This window comes from Antechinus flavipes, chromosome 2 (genome assembly GCF_016432865.1).
Source record: "Antechinus flavipes isolate AdamAnt ecotype Samford, QLD, Australia chromosome 2, AdamAnt_v2, whole genome shotgun sequence".
NCBI classification, from domain to species: domain Eukaryota; kingdom Metazoa; phylum Chordata; class Mammalia; order Dasyuromorphia; family Dasyuridae; genus Antechinus; species Antechinus flavipes.
This window is the reverse complement of record NC_067399.1, coordinates 145,832,371-145,856,120: the sequence shown is the minus strand read 5'-3', so window position 1 is coordinate 145,856,120 and position 23,750 is coordinate 145,832,371. Positions and strand designations below refer to the sequence as shown.

The 23,750-nt window shown below is 35.7% G+C and overlaps 1 protein-coding gene across 4 annotated transcripts in view; it reads right to left on the bottom strand.

The window, feature by feature from the left end:
- The window catches only part of INTS9 (integrator complex subunit 9), a 128,173-nt gene that overhangs the window by 18,120 nt on the left and 86,303 nt on the right, over positions 1 to 23,750 (bottom strand). For all 4 annotated transcript variants that reach the window (XM_051975739.1, XM_051975737.1, XM_051975738.1 and 1 more), the window contains exon 13: positions 20,554 to 20,725. In XM_051975739.1, coding sequence (XP_051831699.1) covers positions 20,554 to 20,725 — 172 coding nt within the window. The remainder of the gene's footprint in view (positions 1 to 20,553; positions 20,726 to 23,750) is intronic.

Sequence of the window (23,750 nt, the reverse complement as noted above, 5' to 3'; positions counted from 1 at the left end):
TAGCTAGCACCCCTACTCCTCAATTTCCAAAGGAGATTGGATTGTAGGCTCTAAAATTTCTTCGAGCTGTAATTCTATGATTCAATGATCCCATCTCCTTTTTTCTCTTTATGAAAATGCCAATCAACTTCAACCATATCATCTGCCTTTCTCTCTCTTTCTCTTTCCTTCCTTCCTTCCTTCCTTCCTTCCTTCCTTCCTTCCTTCCTTCCTTCCTTCCTTCCTTCCTTCCTTCCTTCCTTCCACAATTGGAGTTAAGTGATTTCTCCAGGGTCACACACCTAGTAAGTGTTAAAAGAGTCTGAGGTCATGGAGTGGAGGCCAAGATGAAGGAGAGGACACACACATCTTCCTAAACTCTTCTTTTCCCTCAATATATTTTAACAATATTCAGCCTCGGAATTAGTGCCTGACTGTCAGAAACCACGAATATTGGGAGTACAACACATTATCAACAGAAGACATTCTCGAAATTTGCCAGACAAGGTCTGTTTTGCTCGTGGCAGGGAAGGGCAGGGAGAGTAGTAGACCAGGCACAGACTTCAAGCAGGCAGAGAGAGCTCAGGAAACAGCTCATTCTGAGCAGACCGAAGGGGGGAGGGGAGGGGAGTAGCCTCAGCTGGCAGAAACTTTACCAGTGTGGCTACTTTGCCCTGGCAGCAAGCCAGAAGACCAGCAGAGAAGTTATAAACACAGTGGGTAAAGACTATAACCCCAAAAGCTAGGGTCTCTCGGGACCTGGCTATACCCACCCACACCTGGAATGACTTAGTGTGATCCAGCTGCAGCCACAGTTGTTGATCTGAGCACAGCCCTAATACTTGCCTTTCCACGGCGGCTGACTTCAGGACCTGATTTCAGGTTCCAGTGCAGCCAGTGAATGCTGTCCCACTGCCCCTTCACTGCCACTTCCTGTTGTCTGCAGAGGCAGCTTAGAAATACCCCACTGCCCTCCATAAGCAGACCGTAGTTTGTTTTTTTGTTTTTGTTTTGTTTTTTTTTTTCCACAATGAGCAAAAAAGCAAAGCGCGTTCTAACTATTGATAGTTTCTATATGGAAATAGAGCTGACTTCAAACCCTAAGGAGACTAAAAACAGTTTGTCTCTAGATCTAAAGGTGGATATGACTTGGTCCCCATGACACAAGGTTCTCACAGAAGAAATTAAAAAGAATCTTAAAAGAGAGCTAGAAGAAAAATGGGGAAAGGAAAGGAAAGCTTTGCAAGAGGGTGAGGACAAGTCATTAAAAGATAAGAGTGGATAAAGAAATCAATTCCTTGAAAAACAGAATTTGCGAATTAGAAAAGATAAACAACTCCTAGGAAAACAGAATTTGTGAACTGGAAAAGGTGAACAATTCCAAGGTTTTCTGTGAATTAGAAAAAGAAAATAATTCTTAAAAAAAAAAAAATTGGCAAAATGGAAAAAAATTCCAACTCATTTAAAAACTCAATTGGATAAATACAAAAAGAAAAAAAAGGAAATGAAGAAAATAATTCATTAAATTCATTTAAAATCATACTTAACAAATGAAAACGAATGAAGCAAAACCAAAAAAAAAATGAAAAAATAGGAAAAAAAAATTAAATATCTACTTGGGAAAACAACAGACCTGGAAAATAGATTTGGATAAAATAATCTAAGGATTATTGGACTCCCTGAAAAACATGATGAAAAAAAGAGCCTAGACGCTATTTTTCAGGAAATCATCAAAGAGAACTGCCCAGATGTTACAGAAACAGAAGGCAAAACAGACATTGAAAGAATTCATCGATCACCTACTGAAAGAGATCCCAAAATCAAAACCCTCCAAAAATATTGTAGCTAAATTCCAAAACTATCAGATCAAGGAAAAAATATAACAAGCAGCCAGAAAAAAACAATTCAAATACTGTGGAGCCACAATAAAGATCACTCAGCATCTAGCAGTATCCACATTAAAGGATCGAAAGCCCTGGAATCTGATACTCTGAAAAACAAAAAAACTTGGTATGCAGCCAAGAATAACTTACCCAGTCAAACTGAGCATTTTCTTCCAGGGAAGAAGATGTACATTCAATGAAATAGGTGAATTCCATTTATTCCTGATGAAAAAAATCAGAGCTAAACAAAAAGTTTGACCTCCAAATAGAGGACTCAAGAGAAAGGTAAAAAGAACTCTTGAGAACTGTACTTCTGTTATGGGTATATACAAAGTGTACGTATGTAATTTGGTTTTACTGTTATAATATAAAAAAGGAACTCGAGGTGGAAAGGAAATCATACCAGAAAAAGGGAAAAAAGTGGAGGGAAAAAGAGGCAAACTACATCTCACGAAGAGGCAAAGGAAACCTATTATATCTGAGGAAATGAAGGGAGGGGAATGAACATAGTATGAATCTTACTCTCATCAGATTTGGCTCAAAGAGAAAATATTAAACATATTTGGTTTACATAGAAACTTCTCCTACCTCACTGAAAAGTGGGAGGGGAAAAGCGAAAAGGGAAGGGTTAAATAGAAGGGAATGTAGAAATAGTAAGGAAAAGGTTTAAGAAAAGGTGAAGGACTTCAAGGTGGAGGGAGGGATTCTAAAGAGGAGGGTTGCGTGAAGCAAGTAGTGCTCATAAGTCTAATACTGGGGAAGAGGGTAAGGGGCAAAGGAAAAAGAAAAGCATAATTTGGGGATATTAAGATGGCAGAAAATATAGAATTAGTAGTTTTAACCATAAATGTGAATGGGATAAACTCTCTCATAATCAGACTGTATTAAAAGCCAGAATCCTACAATATGTTGTTTACAGGAAACACACTTGAACAAAAGTATACATACAGAGTAAAGGTAAAAAGCTGGAGGAGAATCTACTATGCTTCAGGTGAAGTCAAAAAAGCAAGGGTAGCCATCCTGATCTTGGCTCAAGAAAAAGCAAAAATTGATCTAATTAAAAAAGATAAGGAAGGGCATGATATCTTGCTAAAGGGCAGAATAGATAATGAAGCAATATCAATACTAAACATATATGCACCAAGTGATATAGCATCTACATTCCTAAAGGAGAAGTTAAGAGAGCTGCAAGAAGAAATAGATAGCAAAACTATAATAATGGGAGATCTCAACCTTGCACTCTCAGAACTAGATAAATCAAATCGCAAAATAAATAAGAAAAAAATTAAAGAGGTAAATAGAACACTAAAAAAAGTTAGGTATGATAGATCTTTGGAGAAAACTGAATGGAGACAGAAAGGAATACACTGCTGTTCATGGAACCTATAAAAAAAATGACCATATATTAGAACATAAAGACCTCAAATTCAAATGCAGAAAGGCAGAAATAGTAAATGTATCCTTCTCAGATCACGATGCAATAAAAATTACATTCAATAAAAAGCCAAGGGAAAATAGACCAAAAAGTAATTGGAAACTAAATAATCTCATCCTAAAGAATGATTTGGTGAAACAGCAAATTATAGACATAATTAATAATTTCAGTGAGAATGACAATGAGATGTCATACCAAAATGTGTGGTATGCAGCCAAGACGGTAATAAAGGGAAATTTTATATCTCTAGAAGTTTACTTGCATAAAAGAGAAAGAGAAAAATCAATGAATTAGGCTTACAACTAAAAAAGCTCGAAAAAGAGCAAATTAAAAACCCTCAGTCAAACACTAAGCTTGAAATTCTAAAAATAAAAGGAGAGATCAATAAAATTGAAAGTAAAATCTACTGAATTAATAAATAAAACTAAGAGTTGGTTTTATGAAAAAACCAACAAAATAGATAAATTCTTGGTAAATTTGATTAGAAAAAGGAAAGAGAAAAATCAAATTGTTAGTCTTAAGAATAAAAAGGAAGAAATTTCCACTAAAGAAGAGGAAATTAGAGCAATAATTAGGAGTTACTTTGCCCAACTTTATGCCAATAAATAGGATAACTTAAATGAAATGGATGAATACCTTTCAAAAATATAGGTTGCCCAGATTAACAGAGGAAGAAGTAAATTGGTTAAATAGTCCCATTTTAGAAAAAGAAATAGAACAATCTATTAATCAACTTTAATCAACTCCCTAAAAAAAAAAAAATCCCCAGATGGATTTACATATGAATTTTACCAAACATTTAAAGAACAATTAACTCCAATGCTATATAAACTATCTGAAAAAATAGGGAATGAAGGAATCCTACTAAATTCCTTTTATGATACAAACATGGTACTGATACATAAACCAGGTAGGATGAAAACAGAGAAAGAAAATTATATTCCAATCTCCTTAATGAACATTGATGCAAAAATCTTAAAAGAAATTATTAGCAAAAAGATTACAGAAAATCATACCCAGGATAATACACCATGACCAAGTAGGAACTATACCAGAAATTCAGGGCTGGTTCAATATTAGGAAAACTATTACCATAACTGACTATATCAAGAACCAAATTAACAAAAACCATATGATCAACTCAATAGATGCAGAAAAAGCTTTTGATAAAATCCAACAACCATTCCTATTGAAAACACTTGAGAGTATAGGAATGGAGTTTTCCTTAAAATAGTCAGTAGCATCTATTTAAAATCATCAGTAAGCATCATATGTAATGGGGATAAACTGGAACCATTCCCCATAAAATCAGGAGTGAAACAAGGTTGCTCACTTTCACCATTACTATTCAATATTGTATTAGAAATGCTACCTTTGGCAGTAAGAGATGAAAAAGAAAGTAAAGGAATTAGAGTAGGTAATTGTAATGACTGCGTATTTAAAATCAGCCGGAGTCAGGAATTCAGGTTAAGGGAAAAAATCTTCAATCTTTATTGAAGTGAAGAGATGAATAAGGATTGCGATAGCAATATGAGCAAGAAAGATTGCGAAGCAATATGGGCAGCTGCCACAGGAAGCCAGCTAACAGAGGGAGATCTGAGCTGAAAGGTCGTCGCAATGGCAAAAGCAAGCAGTCTCTCTTTTCCCTTCCTTTTCCACTCCCCTGCCTCCACCCACCAAAATCGTCATTTCCTATACAACACATCAGGACTTGCACAAAGAGTGGGCGGGGGCCATTCTTTCTCCAAGCTTATATATTAATAGAGTGTGGTCCAATTACTATTTAGCCTCATGTGCTTGGGACCTCAGTGCATCAACTCAAGCCTCAGCCCATTACAGGTAACGAGGAAACCAAATTATCACTCTTTGCAGATGATATGATGATATTCTTAGAAAACTCCAGAGATTCTACTTAAAAGCTATTAGAAATAATCCACAACTTTAACAAAGTTGCTGAATACAAAATAAATCCACATAAATCACCAGCATTTTTATACATCACTAACAAAATCCAACGGCAAGAGATACAAAGAGAAATTCCATTCAAAATAACTGTCAATAGTATAAAATGTTTGGGAATCTATCTGCCAAGGGAAAGTCAGGAAGTATATGAGCAAAATTACAAAACACTTTCCACACAAATACAGTCAGATCTAAACAATTGGAAAAATATTTAGTGCTCCTGATAGATTGAACAAATATAATAGAAATGACAATACTACCTAAACTAATCTATTTATTTAGTGCTATACCAATCAGATTCCCAAGAAACTATTTTAATGACCTAGAAAAGTTTAACAAAATTCATCTGGAAGAACAAAAGTTCAAGAATTTCAAGGGAACTAATGGAAAAAAAATCAAATGAAGGTAGCCTACCTGTACCTGATTTAAAACTATATTATAAAGTAGCGGTCACCAAAACCATTTGGTATTGGCTAAAAAATAGACTAGTTGATCAGTGGAATAGGTTAGGTTCATAGGACAAAATAGTAACTATAGCAATCTAGTGTTTGACAAACCCAAAGACCCCAGCCTTTGGGATAAGAATTCATTATTTGACAAAAATTGCTGGGCAAATTGGAAATTATATGTCAGAAATATGAGCATTGACTCATATTTAACACCATACACTGATAAGATCAAAATGGGTTCATGATCTAGGCATAAAGAATGAGATTATAAATAAATTAGAAGAACATAGGATCATTTACTTCTTAGACCTATGGAGGAGGAAGGAATTTGTGACCAAAGAAGAACTAGAGGTTATTATTAATCACAAAAAAGAAAGTTTCGATTATATTAAGTTAAAAAGCTTTTGTACAAATAAAACTAATCAGGACAGGATTAGAAGGGAAGCGATAAACTGGGAAAACATTTTTACAGCTAAAGATTCTGATAAAGGCCTCATCTCCCAAATATATAGAGAATTGACTCTAATTTATAAGAAATCAAGCCATTCTCCAATTGATAAATGGTCAAAGGATATGAACAGACAATTTTTGGATGAAGAAACTGAAATTATTTCTAGTCATATAAAAAGGTACTCCAAATCATTGCTGATCAGAGAAATGCAAATTAAGACAACTCTGAGATACTACTACACACCTGTCAGATTGGCTAAGATGACAGGAAAAGATAATGCAGAATGTTGGAGGGAATGTGGGAAAACAGGGACTCTGATGCATTGTTGGTGGAGTTGTGAATGGATCCAACCATTCTGGAGAGCAATTTGGAACTGTACTCAAAAAGCTATCAAACTGTGCATACCCTTTCATCTAGCAGTGTTACTACTGGGCTTATATCCCAAAGAGATCTTAAAGAAGGGAAAGGCACAATACCCCTTATACCATCTACTTCATAGGGCAGTTGTGAGAATCACAGCATTAGATAAACTTAAAGCACTGAAACTATTAATAAAAAGAACAATTAAACTCAGTGGTTCAATAGACATTTGCTGAATGCCTATCAAAATGCTGTAGGAAAGACTTCAACTGGAACTGCCAGACTAGAAAGGTTAAGGAATTATAGGTCATCCCTTCCAGAAACAGTGTGCTATGGGACCCCTGAGCAAATCACTTTTCAGTATTCTTAGGCAATTCTCTAAGACCCCCAAATTGCATAGAAGGTGCCACGTGTGAATTGCTAGGGGAATTCCTCATCTGGGAGTTCTATTTATGAAATTGCAGGTTCCATTTCCATCCCTAATCTATTACCTCCATATTCTTGTTGCTATTCGTTGTGTCCTGCTTTCTAGAGCCCCCAATTTGGGGTGACAAAATGTACTGTAGCTTTCTAGATCCTCTACGTTAGGGTGATTAAAATATACCTTCCTCTTGCAGAAGTGATGAGGGAGGATTTCTGAGGATGGGTGGAAAAATAGGAGTCCATTTATCCCAAGGACTTTCCCCTTTTTATATCCTCATATCCTTAAGTTACAAAAACATTGGGCATGCATTAAGAATATGCTGCCCACGTGGGACCACATGAACAACTTGCTATTGTATGTAGTTTGCCATCTGGTATCACTCTTCCACTTGGTATCACTCTGTTTCAACACAGGTTATCACAGCCCCCTGACTTCTCAGGAAGGCTGAGAGCCCTCAGGGGAGATGGGAGCCAAACCAGGCATTGTTAGCAGGTTCCTTCTAGGCTGAAGGGTCTTATACCTCACCCAGAGTTATCCCACTCTCTCTGACCCTCTATAGCTATTAAACCCCCAGCTATTTATTAAGTACTTTACAGCTTACAGAAGACTTAGTTTTCATAAAAAACCTGGGATGCATCCAGCACAAATATGGTCATCCTTATTTTGTGGATAAGACAGTTGAGGCCCAGATAGGAGAGAGGTGGCTTGATCTGGGAACAGATCAAGGCATAAAGCTAGTAAAAGTTTTCTGATTCCAAGCAGTGCTAAGGTTGTCTTGAGAGTTAACTCTCTTTTCTCCCTCCTGTTTTGGGAACATAATCCCACTCACATTTAGCTTTGAACCAGCTAGCTAGGTGAATGCAAATATATGGGGAGGGTGAGAAAATACCAGGACCTGGAAGGAAATCCTTTCCAAACCTACTTAGCAAGGTCATACTCATTTAGGCAAATCAGGCACTGGCTTGGACAGTTGGTAAAGAAAGTTAAGACATGCTAGATAACATTTCATCATTGTTAATCATACATTCTTCCACTTAAATTCTGCTGTGCAGCTTGATCATGCTGTGCAGTCTGTGCCAGTGAAGCTTAAGTTCTGGCAGGTCTTACCTAAGCTGCAACAGGTTTGAAGGTGGACTTGGCCACACATTATCTGCCGAGAGTGACTGGGGGGAAGGTGAGGGGGAACAGTGTAGAGAGTGCTGGGTCTGAAGTCAGGGAGGTTCATCTTCCTGAGTTCAAATGTGGCCCCAGACACTTGCTAGCTGTGTGACCCTGAACAAGTCACTTAACCCTGTCTGCCTCAGCTCTTCAACTATAGAATGAGCTGGATAAGGAAATGGCAAACTGCTCCAGGATCTTTGTCAGAAAGGCTTCAAGTTAGGTCACCAGGAATCAGACATGACTGGAATCCTTGATAGATCTGCTTGTGGTCTGTGAAATCAGTCTTTCTAGATCTGGAGAGACTCATTAGAGGTTGGTGACCAGGAGGAAGAATGATGATGATGATGATGCATTTTTCTGCCAAAGCAACTTTCAAAGATCCTCTCCTAAGTCAGAGAGGAGTTTCATTCAGCTTCTGCTTAGTCATAGAGTCCTGGTGAATTGAGGCATTTATCACTCCTATTGGCAAAATACTTTTAACTTTCCAAAGAGCTTTCACTCCTATCATCTCATCTTATCATCCCAATACCATGAATTAGGGACAGCCATTATTTCTATCTCAGAGATGAGTAAACTGAAGTATAGTAAAATTAAATAGTTTGCTTAAGGTCACTAAACAACTAACTAGCAGAGATGGAGCTTAAATACTAAGGTACAAATGGGAGAGTTAGAATCTAGTAATGAAATGAATTTTCTGCATTTGAAGACTAGAAACAAGGTTAAATAAAAGATGGAAATACTAGTTTTTCTTCGTTCCAATATTAGGATGTACTTCACCTCAACCTATTTCCATGTGGAGGTTTAATTTTATAAATGATTGAGCTAGGCGCAGCTAGGTGGTGCAGTGGATAGACCACCAGCCCTACCAGGAGGACCTGAGTTCAAATGGGGCCTCAGACACTTAACACTTAACACTTAACACTTAACACTTCCTGTGTGATCCTGGGCAAGTCACTTAACTTGCCTCAGCAAAATAAATGAATGGATAAATAAATAAATGATTGAGCTATGTTAACCATTAAGAATAGTCCTAGTATCTTTTCATTTTGTGGAGTGTCAAAAAATTATTTCCAAAATACTCTGTAAATAGATATAAGAAAAATAAATCATTGGATAAAATAATCTGATTACTTTTTTTTTTGATGCTAGTATTAAGGTTAGAGGAAGCTTTTCGTAAAATAACTTTTCGTAGACTACGTGAAGTGTGGTCTCCATCAAATTCTATAACATTTTGGCATTTTGTGATTGCAAATTTATTCCATTAAATTATGGAGATACTAATTTTAATGAGACCTGGTACACTGGTATTGTGATACAGTTTAAATTTGATGTCAGTGTTATGGGCTTGAAATAAATGACAAATAGTAAGTTTAGAAATGGGTTTGCTAAATAGTAATTTTTAAGACTTAATGGAAACACAATTTATTGTAATGTGATTATGCAATATGTATAATTCGCCAAGTTACTATCTATAAATTAAATCTTAAAGACATAATAATAGTTAATTTTAACTTCTAATTCTACAGTAGCTTTTTTTTTTTTTTTTTTTTGCTGAGGCAATGGGGTAATTAAGTCTGTTAAATAGGAGTAGGACATGAATTATCTCTTATTTTCTTGTCAATATTCTCAGTATTTAGTTGTACAGCTAATCTTCAACTGTTAAGGGCAAATTGACAATGACATAGCAACATAGCAGTTATTTTTCTATAATATGTAGGGATGAATAACTTAGGAAGTATCCAATTGTTGTGATTTAAAATTTTAAAATAATATTTCAAAAATCTTACATTTTACCTGTGTAACTAGTTAGAAATTTAAAAAGAATCAAAAATAATTTTTCCATGAAAATAATTGTGTTTGAGTAGCCAGAAAACATAAATGATTTGTTTTAGATATATAAAACTGAAATTTAATATTCTCCCACTTCCCCCTCTAGTACTAAAGTAAACGATGCCCTTTCTCCTTTTTAAGAATTCCACTGGTACCTTATTTCCAAAAAGATCTAACTCCCATGACAATTCTTCACTAGCCTGCCTGTTCAAATTTTTCCTCTCTGTTGGCTATTTTTCCTTTGTTTCAAACATGGATAGAGCTCTGCAATCTTTTTTTTTTTTTGGTATTATATAGCTTTTTATTTACAAGATATATATGCATGGGCAATTTTTCAGAATCAGCAATTGCAAAACCTTTTGTTCCAGTTTTTCCTCTCCTTCCTCCCACTCCTTCCCCCAGATTGACCAATACATGTTAAACATGTTAAAGTATATGTTAAATACAATATATGTATACATGTCCATAATTATTTTGCTGCACAACAAGAATTGGACTTTAAAACAGTGTACAATTAACCTGTGAAGGAAACCAAAAATGTAGGAGGATAAAAATAGAGGGATTGGGAATTCTATCTAATGGTTCACACACTCATTTCCCAGAGTTTTTTCGCTGGGTGTAGCTGATTCAATTCATTACTGTTCTACTGGAACTGATTTGTTTCATCTCATTATTGAAGAAGGCCACGTCCATCAGAATTGATCATCATACAGTATTGTTGTTGAAATATATAATGATCTCCTGGTTCTGCTCACTTCACTTAGCATCCATTCATGTAAGTCTCTTCAGGCCTTTCTGAAATCATCCTGCTGATCATTTCTTACAGAACAATAATATTCAATAACATTCATATACCACAAATTATTCAGCCACTCTCCAACTGATGGACATCCACTCAATTTCTAGTTTCTGGACATTACAAAGAGACCTGCCACAAACATTTTTGCACATGTGGGTCCCTTTCCCTTCTTTAAGATCTCTTTGGGATATAAGCCCAGTAGTAACACTGTTGGATCAAAGGGAATGCACAGTTTGATAACTTTTTGAGCATAGTTCCAAACTGCTCTCCAGAATGGCTGGATGTGTTCACAATTCTATCAATAATGTATCAGTGTCCCAGTTTTCCCACATCCCCTCCAACATTCCACATTATCTTTCCCTGCCATTCTAGCCAATCTAACAAGTGTGTAATAGTATCTCAGAGTTGTCTTAATTTGCATTTCTCCGATTAATAATGACTTGAAGCATATTTTCATATGGCTAGAAATAGTTTCAATTTCTTCGTCTGAGAATTGTCTGTTTGCATCCTTTGACCATTTATCAATTGGAGAATGGCTTGATTTCTTATAGAGTCAATTCTTTATATATTCTGGAAATGAGGCCTTTATCAGAACCTTTGACTGTAAAAATGCTTTCCCAGTTTATTGCTTCCCTTCTAATCTTGTCTGCATTAGTTTTGTTTATACAAAAAGATCTCTGCAATCTTAAAGAGACTTTCTTTTGTTCCCAATCCTTTGCTTTGAAAGCCATCATTCTTTTTTTTTTAATTGAACTAAATACTAAATTAAGAAAAAAGTGAGATAAACAAAGAAAGATAAAACAAGACAAAGCACAGTCATGTGCCCAGCAGAACATCAGGGAGGATTCAAAATATATTTAACAATAAATTTCTATTGCAAAAAAGCATATATAAAAATAGAAGAAATTATATTTTTCTTCTTTGTAGGTTATTCTTTTCTCTGCTGTGCAGAGAAACTTATTCTTAATTAATTTTTTTCCCTTTTGCCCTCTTCCCCAACTCTCTGAAGCAAGCTATTGTTGAGCACCAATGTATTTATATGTACACACACATATCTATATATTCATACCCACCCACCCATATATGTCCATATATACATACACACACCTACATGCATACATACCCACATATACTCAGATACACATATGTAAACATGCATCTAAAATAATAACATGGCTGACAATGTGATTTTTCTCTTGATTGAATCTTTTAAGTTTGACTTCCTTTAAGATCAATTATTACTAGCCCTACTTTTTTTTCTTCTAGTAAATTCTCCTCCTGATCCTTATTGTGTTTCTACATAATTCTGATTTCTTACCCCTGCTAACTCTTCTACTTTAATTCTGTTCCTTGTCTTGCCATTATCTGACCTCTCCTTTATGTTATGGCTCCCTCCCTAATCTAATCTCTCTTCTCTTTATCCTTTTCCCATTAACCTATATCTAGTCTCACTACCACAACTTTACATACCTCACTTTTTTCCTTTATCTCTTGCCCATTGAATCCAGCCATTCTGAAGAGCAATTTGGAACTATGATCAAAAAGTTATCACACTGCATACCCTCTGATCCATCACTTTTACTACTGGGCCTATATCCCAAAGAGATCTTAAAGGAGGAAAAGGGATCCATGTGTGCAAAAATGTTTGTGGCAGCTCTTTTTGTAGTGGCAAGACTGGAAACTGAGTGGATGCCCATCAAATGGAGAATGGTTGAATAAGTTATGGTATATTAATGTTATGGAATATTATTGTTCTGCAAGAAATGACCAGCAGAATAAATACAGAGAGGACTGGCAAGACTTACATGAACTGATGCTAAATGAAATGAGCAGAACCAGGAGATCATTATGAACAGCAATAGCAAGATTATATAATGACTAATTCTGATGGACGGGGCTCTTTTCAACAATGAATTGATTTAGATAAGTTCCAATGACCTTGTGTTGAAAAGAGCTATCTGCACCCAGAGAAAGGACTATGAGAACTGAATGTGGAACACAACATAGAGTTCTCACTCTTTCTGTTGTTATTTTCTTGCATTTTGTTTTCTTAGTTTTTTTTTCCTTTTTGATCTCATTTTTCTTGGGTGGCAAGATAATTGTATAAATATGCATACATATATTGGATTTAACATATATTTTAACATATTTTAATATGTATTAGATTACCTGCCATCTAGGGGAGGGAGTGGGGGAAGGAGGGAAAAATTTGGAGTACAAGAGTCAATGTTGAAAAATTACCCATGCATATGTTTTGTAAATAAAAAGCTTTAATAAAAAAAAGGTAATAATATACATAGAAGAATTGTACATATTTAACATATTTTGAATTACTTGTTGTCCAGGGGAAGGATTGAGAGAAAGGGAGGAGAAAAATTTGGAACATAAGATTTTCTAAGAGTAAATGATGAAAATTATTTTTGCATGTATTTTGAAAATAAAAAGTTATTTAAAAAAATTTATATACCTTGTCCCAATGTCATAAATCTAGATATCCTTCTATCCTCCGTCTTATACTATTCCTTCCTCCTTATTTCTTTATATATTTTGATGGGTGTTATAATCTTCATGGCACATACATATGTATGTGTGTAGTGCTCTCTAACTCATTCTTTTTTTTTTTTTTTTTTTTATTTTTATTTAATAATTACTTTATATTGACAGAATCCATGCCAGGGTAATTTTTTTTTTTACAACATTATCCCTTGCACTCGTTTCTGTTCTGATTTTTCCCCTCCCTCCCTCCACCCCCTCCCCTAGATGGCAAGCAGTCCTATATATGTTGGATATGTTGCAGTATATCCTAGATACAATATATGTTTGCAGAACCGAACAGTTCTCTTGTTGCACAGGGAGAATTGGATTCAGAAGGTATAAATAACCCGGGAAGAAAAACAAAAATGCAGATAGTTCACATTCGTTTCCCAGTGTTCTTTCTTTGGGTGTAGCTGCTTTTGTCTGTCATTTATCAACTGAAACTCAGTTAGGTCTCTTTGTCAAAGAAATCCACTTTCATCAAAATATGTCCTCATACAATATCGTTGTCGAAGTGTATAATGATCTCCTGGTTCTGCTCATTTCACTTAGCATCAGTTCATGTAAGTCTTGCCAGTCCTCTCTGTATTCATCCTGCTGGTCATTTCTTACAGAACAATAATATTCCATAACATTCATATACCACAATTTACCCATCCATTCTCCAATTGATGGGCATCCATTCAATTTCCAGTTTCTAGCCACTACAAATAGGGCTGCTACAAACATTTTGGCACATACAGGTCCCTTTCCCTTCTTTAGTATTTCTTTGGGATATAAGCCCAATAGAAACACTGCTGGATCAAAGGGTATGCACAATTTGATAATTTTTTGGGCATAATTCCAGATTGCTCTCCAGAATGGTTGGATTCGTTCACAACTCCACCAACAATGCATTAGTGTCCCAGTTTTCCCGCATCCCCTCCAACATTCATCATTATTTTTTCCTGTCATCTTAGCCAATCTGACAGGTGTGTAGTGGTATCTCAGAGTTGTCTTAATTTGCATTTCTCTGATCAATAATGATTTGGAACACTCTTTCATATGAGTGGTAATAGTTTCAATTTCATCCTCTGAAAATTGTCTGTTCATATCCTTTGACCATTTATCAATTGGAGAATGGCTTGATTTCTTATAAATTTGAGTCAGTTCTCTATATATTTTGGAAATGAGGCCTTTATCAGAACCTTTAACTGTGAAGATGTTTTCCCAGTTTGTTGCTTCCCTTCTAATCTTGTTTGCATTAGTTTTGTTTGTACAAAGGCTTTTTAATTTGATGTAATCAAAATTTTCTATTTTGTGATCAGTAATGGTCTCTAGTTCATCTTTGGTCACAAATTTCTTTCTCCTCCACAAGTCTGAGAGATAAACTATTCTATGTTCCTCTGATTTATTTATAATCTCGTTCTTTATGCCTAAGTCATGGACCCATTTTGATCTTATCTTGGTTATTTAACTCATTCTTGATGTGAGTAGGTTTTCAGAACTGTAAGACCTCTTCCTTTCTCTAATGACCCTGTGTCAACTATTCCTCTATACCTCATTTCTATAACATAATTACTATTTTTACCTTTTACTAGATAGTTTTGCTTTTTACAATCAGATTATGTTCAACTCTGTCTTAATCTTTCTTTTAAGCCACCCAATTCCTGATATTAATCTTAAACAGTATATATTTCCATGTAAAAATCAAACAATTTGTCTATTTGAGTTCCTTGAAATTAATCTTGGATATTGGCTCTTAGATGTTAAATTTTCTATTAAGTTTGTGTTTGGTCGAGATAAAGTCCTGAAAAATCTCCAAGCTCATTGATGCATTTTTGTTGTGTAATTTTATGAATAATTTTGCTAGATATGATGTTTTTGGCCACAGGCCTAGTTCTTTTGATTGCTTGTATATATTATTCTAGGATCTATGGTCTTTTATTGTGGCTGTTGATTAATCCTGTACAATTCTAATTGTAACTCCAGCATACTTGACTTCTTTTTGTTTCTTGTAAAATTTTCATTTTGATCTGGCGGTTTCAAAATTTGGCAATAATATTTCTCTGTGTTTTCCACAAACAAAATCTCTGAGGTGGTGATTAGTGGATTCTTTTCTATTTCTCCTTTTCTCTCATGTTTTATCACTCCATGACAAGTTTTTTAGATTATTACTTGAATTATTGAGTTAAGATTCTTTTTTCGTCACAAATTTTAAGTAAATAGACCAATTATTCTTATATTTTCTCTTCATGTGTTTCTCCAGGTCTGTTGTTTTTTCATTCTTTATATTTTGTTTTTTCTTAGTTTCCTACAGCTTCAATGGCTTCCCCTTTTCTAATTCTAATTTTCAAAGAATTGTTTTTTTCTTTAAGACTCTATCTTCTTTTCTAGCTGGTTAACTTTTTCCCATAATCTTTTTGTTTATCCTGTAAGTTTTCTTTTCTAATACAATTTTTTTTTAGTCTTTCTTCATTCTCTCTCACTTGATTTTTATAGTATTTTTAAAGTTTTTTCTAGAAATTCTTTCTGGACAAGTAGCCATTCAATAGTACTCTTTGGGGAAGAAGAGGCTTTTTTCACTTCACTGTTCTCTGAAGATGAACCCTGGCCTTCCCTATTCTTATAATAAGTTTCTATGGTTGGATTCTTTCTTTTTTTGTCTGTTCATTTTTTTAAAAAATGAGAACTATTAGTGTAAGCATCTCTAATCCTAAAGTAGTTGTTGTTGTTGTTGGTGGTGGTGGTGGGGGATATTGTGCCTCTAGCTTTACTTCAGCTCTTTCTTCTCTGACCTGGAATCCCAAACATAAAGCTCCCTCCTCTTGTACCGTCCTTGCCCTACAACTTCTGCACTCATGGGTGTACTGGTTCCTTCTTGCTCAAGACAGTGTCTCAGCAGCCCATTTAGGCCTTGGAGATCTTAATTCAGCTTAGGCTCCCTCAGTCTTTCCAGACTTGCTTCTCCTCTCCCCTCCCACCCTCCCTAAATCCTATTCTCCACCCTGTCTGGGAAGTGAAAGTGCCTATGGTTGTGGCTGGAGTGCCATCCCAGCTAGCCCCAGGGCTCCCCACTTGCTGTTTTTGTGGAGCTAATCTGCAAGTGTTTATACTTCACACAGGGATCTTCAAGTCTTCTTAAGTTGTACCAGGAGGACCCCTGTTCTGCCTCCTCTTCTTTGTTTTTCACCAGCCTATGTTTGTCCTGAGAAGAAAATTTGTCCTGTTTCTGAGGGAAATCTGGAGATTGGGATTTTCTGACCTACTCTGTCATCTTCCCAGAATCCTTTGAGAGCCACTATTCTTAAATGAGAGTTGATATCTGCTGTCATCATTTTCTTATGAACCTTGAGTTCAATCTTTCAGCTTCACAATTTACAGAAAATTATTCTCGTGAAGATGATTCAAAACTTTTTTCTTATCAAATTCAAAAAGGCTTTCCTCAATTTTCCTCTCCACAACTTTTCTGTGTATTTAAAATTTAACAATTTTGTACTTTCAAACTATCAGGTCTTAGCTTCTACAAGGCTATATAATTTATTATCTAACACTCTGATCCCTCTTCTTCCTATTTCTTAACTGTGGATTTTTTTCATTTGACGAACTCCTGGCTGTTTTATTTTCTGCACACTAATTCTCTTTCTGAGAGAACTTATTCATTTTATGGCATTGATATTCATCTTTGTAAATATGATTCTGAAATCTTCAATCCAGCCCTGACTTCTTATTAACTCTAGTTCTGATTTTCCATCTGTCTGCTGGACATTTCCATATAAATGTCACTTTGCTTTTTTGTTGAATATATATTTGTTGAATATATAATCTATTCATGAATAATTTATAAATAACTAATTCCACTTGTGCTTCAGTCTACTCACCTAAAATTCAGTTCTGTTATCAGAAATAATATTCTATCATTCATTCATCCATCAAATGTAACAGAGACAAAATTTAGATCAGGCAGGGTTATGCCCTCAAGGAGCTTACAATCCAGAATGGGGACAAGTTACAGATATAGGTTACTATAATACATCATAAAATAAAAATGGCTAGTATTTACACTATGATTTGTTATTACCTTTTATAGATGAGAAAACATGCTGAGAGAGATTAAGTAACTTTCCCAAGATCACACAGAAAGTAAATTTCTGAATCAGTACTTGAACACAGATATTCCAGGCCTTCTCTTGACTAATAAAATCACTATAAGATTTCCAAAATAGGAGAGGTAGATGGAAAAGGATGTTACTGACAGTAGGTGGAATTTAAATTGTTTCAAAGAAGGGAAGGAATTAAAAAAGCAAAAGGGAAAGAAAGGGATAAAGAAAAAGGAAAGAATGTGAACAGAAGGCACAGAGGCAAAAAAGAACAAGGCCTTTGAGAGATTGTTTCAAAGAAGGGAAAGAATTAAAAAAGCAAAAGGGAAAGAAAGGGATAAAGAAAAAGGGAAGAATGTGAACAAAAGGCACAGAGGCAAAAAAGAACAAGGCCTTTGAGAGAGGCAGAATATGTAGTTTGGCTGAGTATAGAAGACATGGAAGGAAATAACTTGAAATTAAGACTGGAAAGGTAGAGTGGAATCAGATTATGTACAGTATTGAATTTCAAATGGAGGATTTGTTGTTGGTTTTTAAACTTCAGCTGGCAAGTGGAGAATAGGATTTTTTTGTGATAGTTCAAATGTCTTACTTTTGATAACTGAAGAGCCAAAACCAGCATCAGTGTTTTGAACATGAAAGACTGGATGAATGGTAGTATATACCACTAATGGAAATAGTGAAGGCAGGAGGAGAGTCAAGTTTGGATGGAAAGATAGATTTTGGACATGGCAAATATGAGACAAAGCCAACAACAAGGAAACGACTGGAGATGTTAATTTTGAGATCAGGAAAAATGTCAAAGTCGGACATTTAGAGATCCTAAGTAGAAGTTTTGGGATGGAACTGAAAAAAATTGTCAAAAGGGAAAATAAATATACTAGAAGAGAATCCTAGGGAACACCAATCTTAAGACGTCAAGAAGAGAACAAGGATCATCAGAAAAAGACAACAAAGGAAGGGTGAGAGAAGTTTAGGAAAGTTGGGATCTCTAAAGCCAAAGAATCGGAGGGTATCCTATAAGAAATAAAAAAAGGTCAAGGAGGATGACAGCTGAGAAAAAAGACCCCTATATTTGATGATTGAGTTGCTGTTGACTTCTGAGGGAGCTGCAGCAGTAGAGTGGTGGGGATACAGGCCAGAGCACTAAGAGAAATGATGATATGGATGTGAAGGCATCACTTTTATGACAAGTTTAACAATGAATGGAGAGAGAAAGAATGGTGGCTAAATGGGATAGGAGCAAGAATGTAAGGATTTTAGAAGAAATGAAAATAATTTTGGCAGATGAGAAGCAGTAACAAGAAATGGAGAGATTAAAGATATGTAAGGCAGATAAAGACCCTGGAGTAGGAAAAAATGGCACCAATTACTCAGAAAGATGGGGTAAAGGGTTCAGATGGAAGAATAATATTTAGTGAGGTCTTTTATGATAATGCTGAGAAGTTTTAAAGAAAGGAATTGTTCCTAATCCCTATATTTTTGCCTGCCCGCATTTTGGATTTCCTTCACAGGCTAATTGTACAATATTTCAGAGTCTGATTCTTTTTGTACAGCAAAATAACGGTTTGGTCATGTATATTTATTTTGTATATAATTTATACTTTAATATATTTAACATCTACTGATCATCCTGCCATCTAAGGGAGGGGGTGGGGGGGAAGGAGAGAAAAAATTGGAACAAAAAGTTTGGCAATTGTCAATGCTGTAAAATTACCCATGCATATAACTTGTATATAAAAAGCTATTAAAAAAAAAAAAGAAAAGAAAAGAAAGAAAGAAACTATTTTCCACTCCAAAAAAACAAAACAAAACAGGAATTGAAATTTTCTCAGGGGTTAAATTATTTGTGAAAAGCACTGGGAAGAAAAGTGTGAAGGGAAGAAAAAATCTTGAAGACTGGCTGTGGAAAATGACAGACAGAGATATTAATATGACCATAGGGATTGCCTAGCTGGTTATATAGTCCACCATAAATTTATAGAAGATAAACTTCTTATTTTTAGTTCTCACCAGCAATGCTTTGGCATTGTAGAGATGTAGAACAAAGAAACTGAAGAGTAAGGGGATTATCAAATTGCAAACAGCAAAAGAACAAAGAGGAAAAGACTTCTTTCTAGAAAAATATTTGAGGATCTTTAGAGGGGATTCCCCCTTAACTGAGGTATTCAAATAGGGGCTGGTCAAGTAAGGGTTAGATAAGATAGACTTTGGGGTTTCTTCCAACTGCATGTGGAAGTAGTAATGTATAGTAGCAGTAATCTAATGTGATATATGGATGGCAAACCTGAAGACTTATGGGTCAGATACTCTTACTAGGTAAAACTGTAGTTTGGGGAAATGGTGCTCTCGAAAATAAAACAGACCCATTCTTCCCATGATTTTACTTTGACCAAGGCAAAATAACAGTTCTAGGTGATCTGCCAGATAGTCTTTTGTCTTGGTCAAAGTAAAGCCACAGAAAGAATGGATCTGCTTTAATTCCTGAGAGCACCACCTCCCCAAGGCAAAAGATTATCTGGCAAATTACCTAGAACTGTTATTCTGGTCACCTTAGAGAACCTGTGTCTTAAGACAACTGAAAGATCAAATACTGAGCTTTTAAGATACCTTAAATCTTAAAAAGAATGCTAGAACATTATTCACAGTAGCTAACTACTAACTAACACTGCATCCGCCCTTGTCAAGGATTTTTTTCCCCTGAAAGGTTCAATTCTCCAGAATAAAAACAGCTTACTACAAAATTCAAAGATGATTCTTATCAGATGTCCCCAGAGGAACAGACATGGGCGTACATGGAAAAAAAAAAATTCTGATTGCTGGAATTAGTCTGTTATAGAGCCAGTTCATAGCTTTAGTCTAGGAAGTGCTAAGTATTTTTTTGAGATAGAAAATTAGGAAGAGAATACAACTATTAAAGGAGGAGAGAGAGAGAGAGAGAGAGAGTGTGTGTGTGTCTGTCTGTGTGTGTTTAAAAATTTCTCTCTCTCTCTCTTTCTCTCTTTAAACCAACTAGCTATGGTGACAGGCAACTTGAAGCCTCCCTGAAATTTATCTTTTTTGTAAAGCAGTTAGACTAAATAATTTGTCAGGTCCCTTTGCTATGATTCTCAGCTAGTATATAATTTAAGTGACTTTTATCTTGGGACTCTTTCCCTTGGCGTTTGTATATTATAATGGGACAAACAAGTGATTTTCCTACTTACCTGTGAATATAACAGTATTGAGACTAGATTTTCCCCAAAGTTCCATGAAATGTACAACATCTCCAAATCGCAGGGATGGATGACCAGTGAAAACTACACATGGTTGTTTAAATTCATTGCTGAAGTCTCCATGAATGCTGGGATAGTGTTTCAGTTTGTTGGTCTGAATGAGCTGAAAAAAAAAGAAAATGAAAATATATCAATCTATAATAAAAAGAAAAAAGATGTAAAATCTTGCTATTGGCTGCTACAGAATGGAAGTATAGGTGGAAATGTACTTATGAAACAAAGTGACTTTATTTAAATTGATTCAATAAATTAAATTCATCAAAGTTATACAAAATGGCTTTCAGGGCAAAACCCAAATTAGGCCCTTTTGTTAATAGCAGCTCATTTAAAACAAGGTTTTCTTCCATGTACCATGTTATTTGTCACTATCATACTTAAGTGTGCCTATCTACTATCCCACTTAATGTCATACAAAATGTAAAAGAGTTCTCTCCCAAAGAGCCTAAAATATTGCTTACTGATTGTATGCTACGCAAAGGGTTTTGTAAGCAATTTGTTTATTGTGTTATGCTCCTCATTCAATTTTGGCAACAATACACACATAAGCCTCAAAAAAGGATAATGACAGACACTAGTGGGCCCGTGGGACTGGAAATTTTCGTGCCTCTATTATTTGTTCCATTTGTTGGACATCTGGGTATGCCTCATCAGCACCCTGTGATACGGCTAAGGAGCTGGTGCCTGAGAGGAGTTCATCAGGCCCTTAGGCACCTGACAGCACGGTTGCTACTGCCTCCCTTTCAAAACTCAGAGAGCTCGAGGCAGCAAAGTGAACCCAAGACTCACAGAGATCATACGTTCCCAGTGTTTGGACATTCCTATCACAATGCTATACTTCCTTTGTTCTTCCAGGACATCATAAGGGCTCCAGCCTTGTGGTCCTCCCCTTGTGGCCTTAGCCCTATGGCTAATCAGGTTTCCTGGCTGCCTTGTCCTACCACTGTTCAGGCCTTGGGTTACCTCAACCATCTGACCTACTTCTGTGGTCATGTTGCTAAATGCCACTTAAGTCGCTAAAAATCACAATTAAGTCCATCACAAATTTATATTAATTAAACTCAACTGGTTCTTCACTGCTACATGGCTTCTTGACTAGAATAAACTACCTTTTGCCTCTTCTTCTCCATAGATTTCTTAATCTGACCATGCTATCACATTGCTAGGTTTGATCTAATTCACAGGAACGTGACAGGTCAGGCAGTTACAGGCTGTGTGAATATAAGTCATTCATTTCATCAGCAAATCCAGATTGTTATCTACTGTCTCCCCCCACCAAGCACAGTCTCCCTTCTTTCACAATCAGTTCAGTGCTTGGATTATGATTTTAAGTTATAACTTACTTACTTATATAACTAGTGACAGTTATAGCCTCCTGTGCCTCTTCTTAAGTTATAACTTACTTATATCTTATGTAAGTTAACTTATATATTATATATCTTATTTCTTCCTTAGTTTTAGAGAACTCCTTCATATATGTTGATGTCCTCATAATGCTCTAAATTCCCAGTTTTTTTAATATATTCAAATGCCTATTATCTAGGTCTCCCAACTCACCTCAGCTACACGCAGGGTTGTCATACTTTTGATTTTGCCATTGTCAACAAATATTTCATTGCTTGTTAAAAAACTTTGAATTTCCTTTACCTACTTTTAACTTGTATCTTTCCATCTCTCCCTGATGTTAATTTATTTTCTCTTTGTGATCTCCAATCCCTCTATCCTTTAGCAACCTCCCAGGCCCTCCCATCTTCTCTGGCTACATTCTCCTCCTTTTCTAGTCTTCAGCCTTGATGAACCATTTCTACCATACCCTGTTTTTTTTATTTTTTTGAATTCTTTCCTTCCTTGTCTTATAATGAATTTGCCAAACCCAACCCTGGATTATTTCTACCACTTGCCGACTTCTTCCTAATCATATGCTGCTGAATAGAACTAGAAGAATTCATAAACTCTGACTGGGCCCAATAAAATTTTATGCTAACTAGTCTCAAGAGGGTTCCCCATTATAGCAAATCAATCTTGTTGATTACCACTAATTCCTGATTCTCTATCCCATTCATCAGAGAGGTTGTTCCAAAACTTTGTTTGCTTAGCCCTCTGTGCCACTTCTTCCTCCTACTTTCTGGGGTGTCTGAGAAGCATTTCACCTCTAAAAGTGAGGACATCTGAGTAGAGTTCCCTCTTCTCCCCCACTCATTTCAATCCTTATGACATGCTCACCCCTGACTCTTTCCCCAACTATCAATGCCTTCATTCTGATCTCTCATAGGGAGATAGTCCTTTTGCTGGCCAAGGCCAACTTCTCTATATGTACTCAAACACATTGTTCCAACCATCATATCCATTTCCTCTCTAACCTTTTAATCTCTCCCAATATACTGGTTCCTTCTCCTCTCCCTATAAACACCTAAATTCCATGACCTTAAAAAAGCATTCACTAAATCCTAATAGCTAGCATTTATGTAGTGCTTTAACATTTACATATATTATCTTATGTAAGCTCCATTACAATTCTGTGAGGCAGGTACTATTATTAATCCCATTTTGCAGATAAGAAAATAGAATCAAGTGGGAGTTGAGTGACTTGTCTAGGATCATATTAGGAATAACTGTTAAGGCAAGATTTAAAATCAGATCTTCCTCAGTCTGAGTCCAACACTCTTCACTGTGTGGTCTAACTTGCCTATCACTATCATCAGCTTTCCTTCTAGCTTTTTCTCTCTCTTCTTAACTAAAGAAAATTTAACATTCTTTTTATTTTTAAATTTTGAGTTCCAAATTTTCTCCTTTCCTCATTTCCCCTCCTCCCTGAGATGTTAAGCTATTTAAGGTTTTTGATTCTCCTCCTTCTTTACCTCTACATAGCATTAGAAACCATCCAGAATCTATCTACTGGAGACTTGTCTCCTCTCTACTTTTGTGGTGACTCTGATTTCTCTTGGTTATTCTCCTATTTGATCCTTACTGTCTTTTGATGGAGTTTTACTTATGTCGTACCCATTAATTATGATTGTTACCTAAGGCTTTTTCCTGGCATTTCTTCTCTTCTGTTTCTATACTCTTGTACGTGGCAATTTCATCAGCTCCCAAAGGTTCAATTATTATGTCTATGCAGATAATCTTAGATC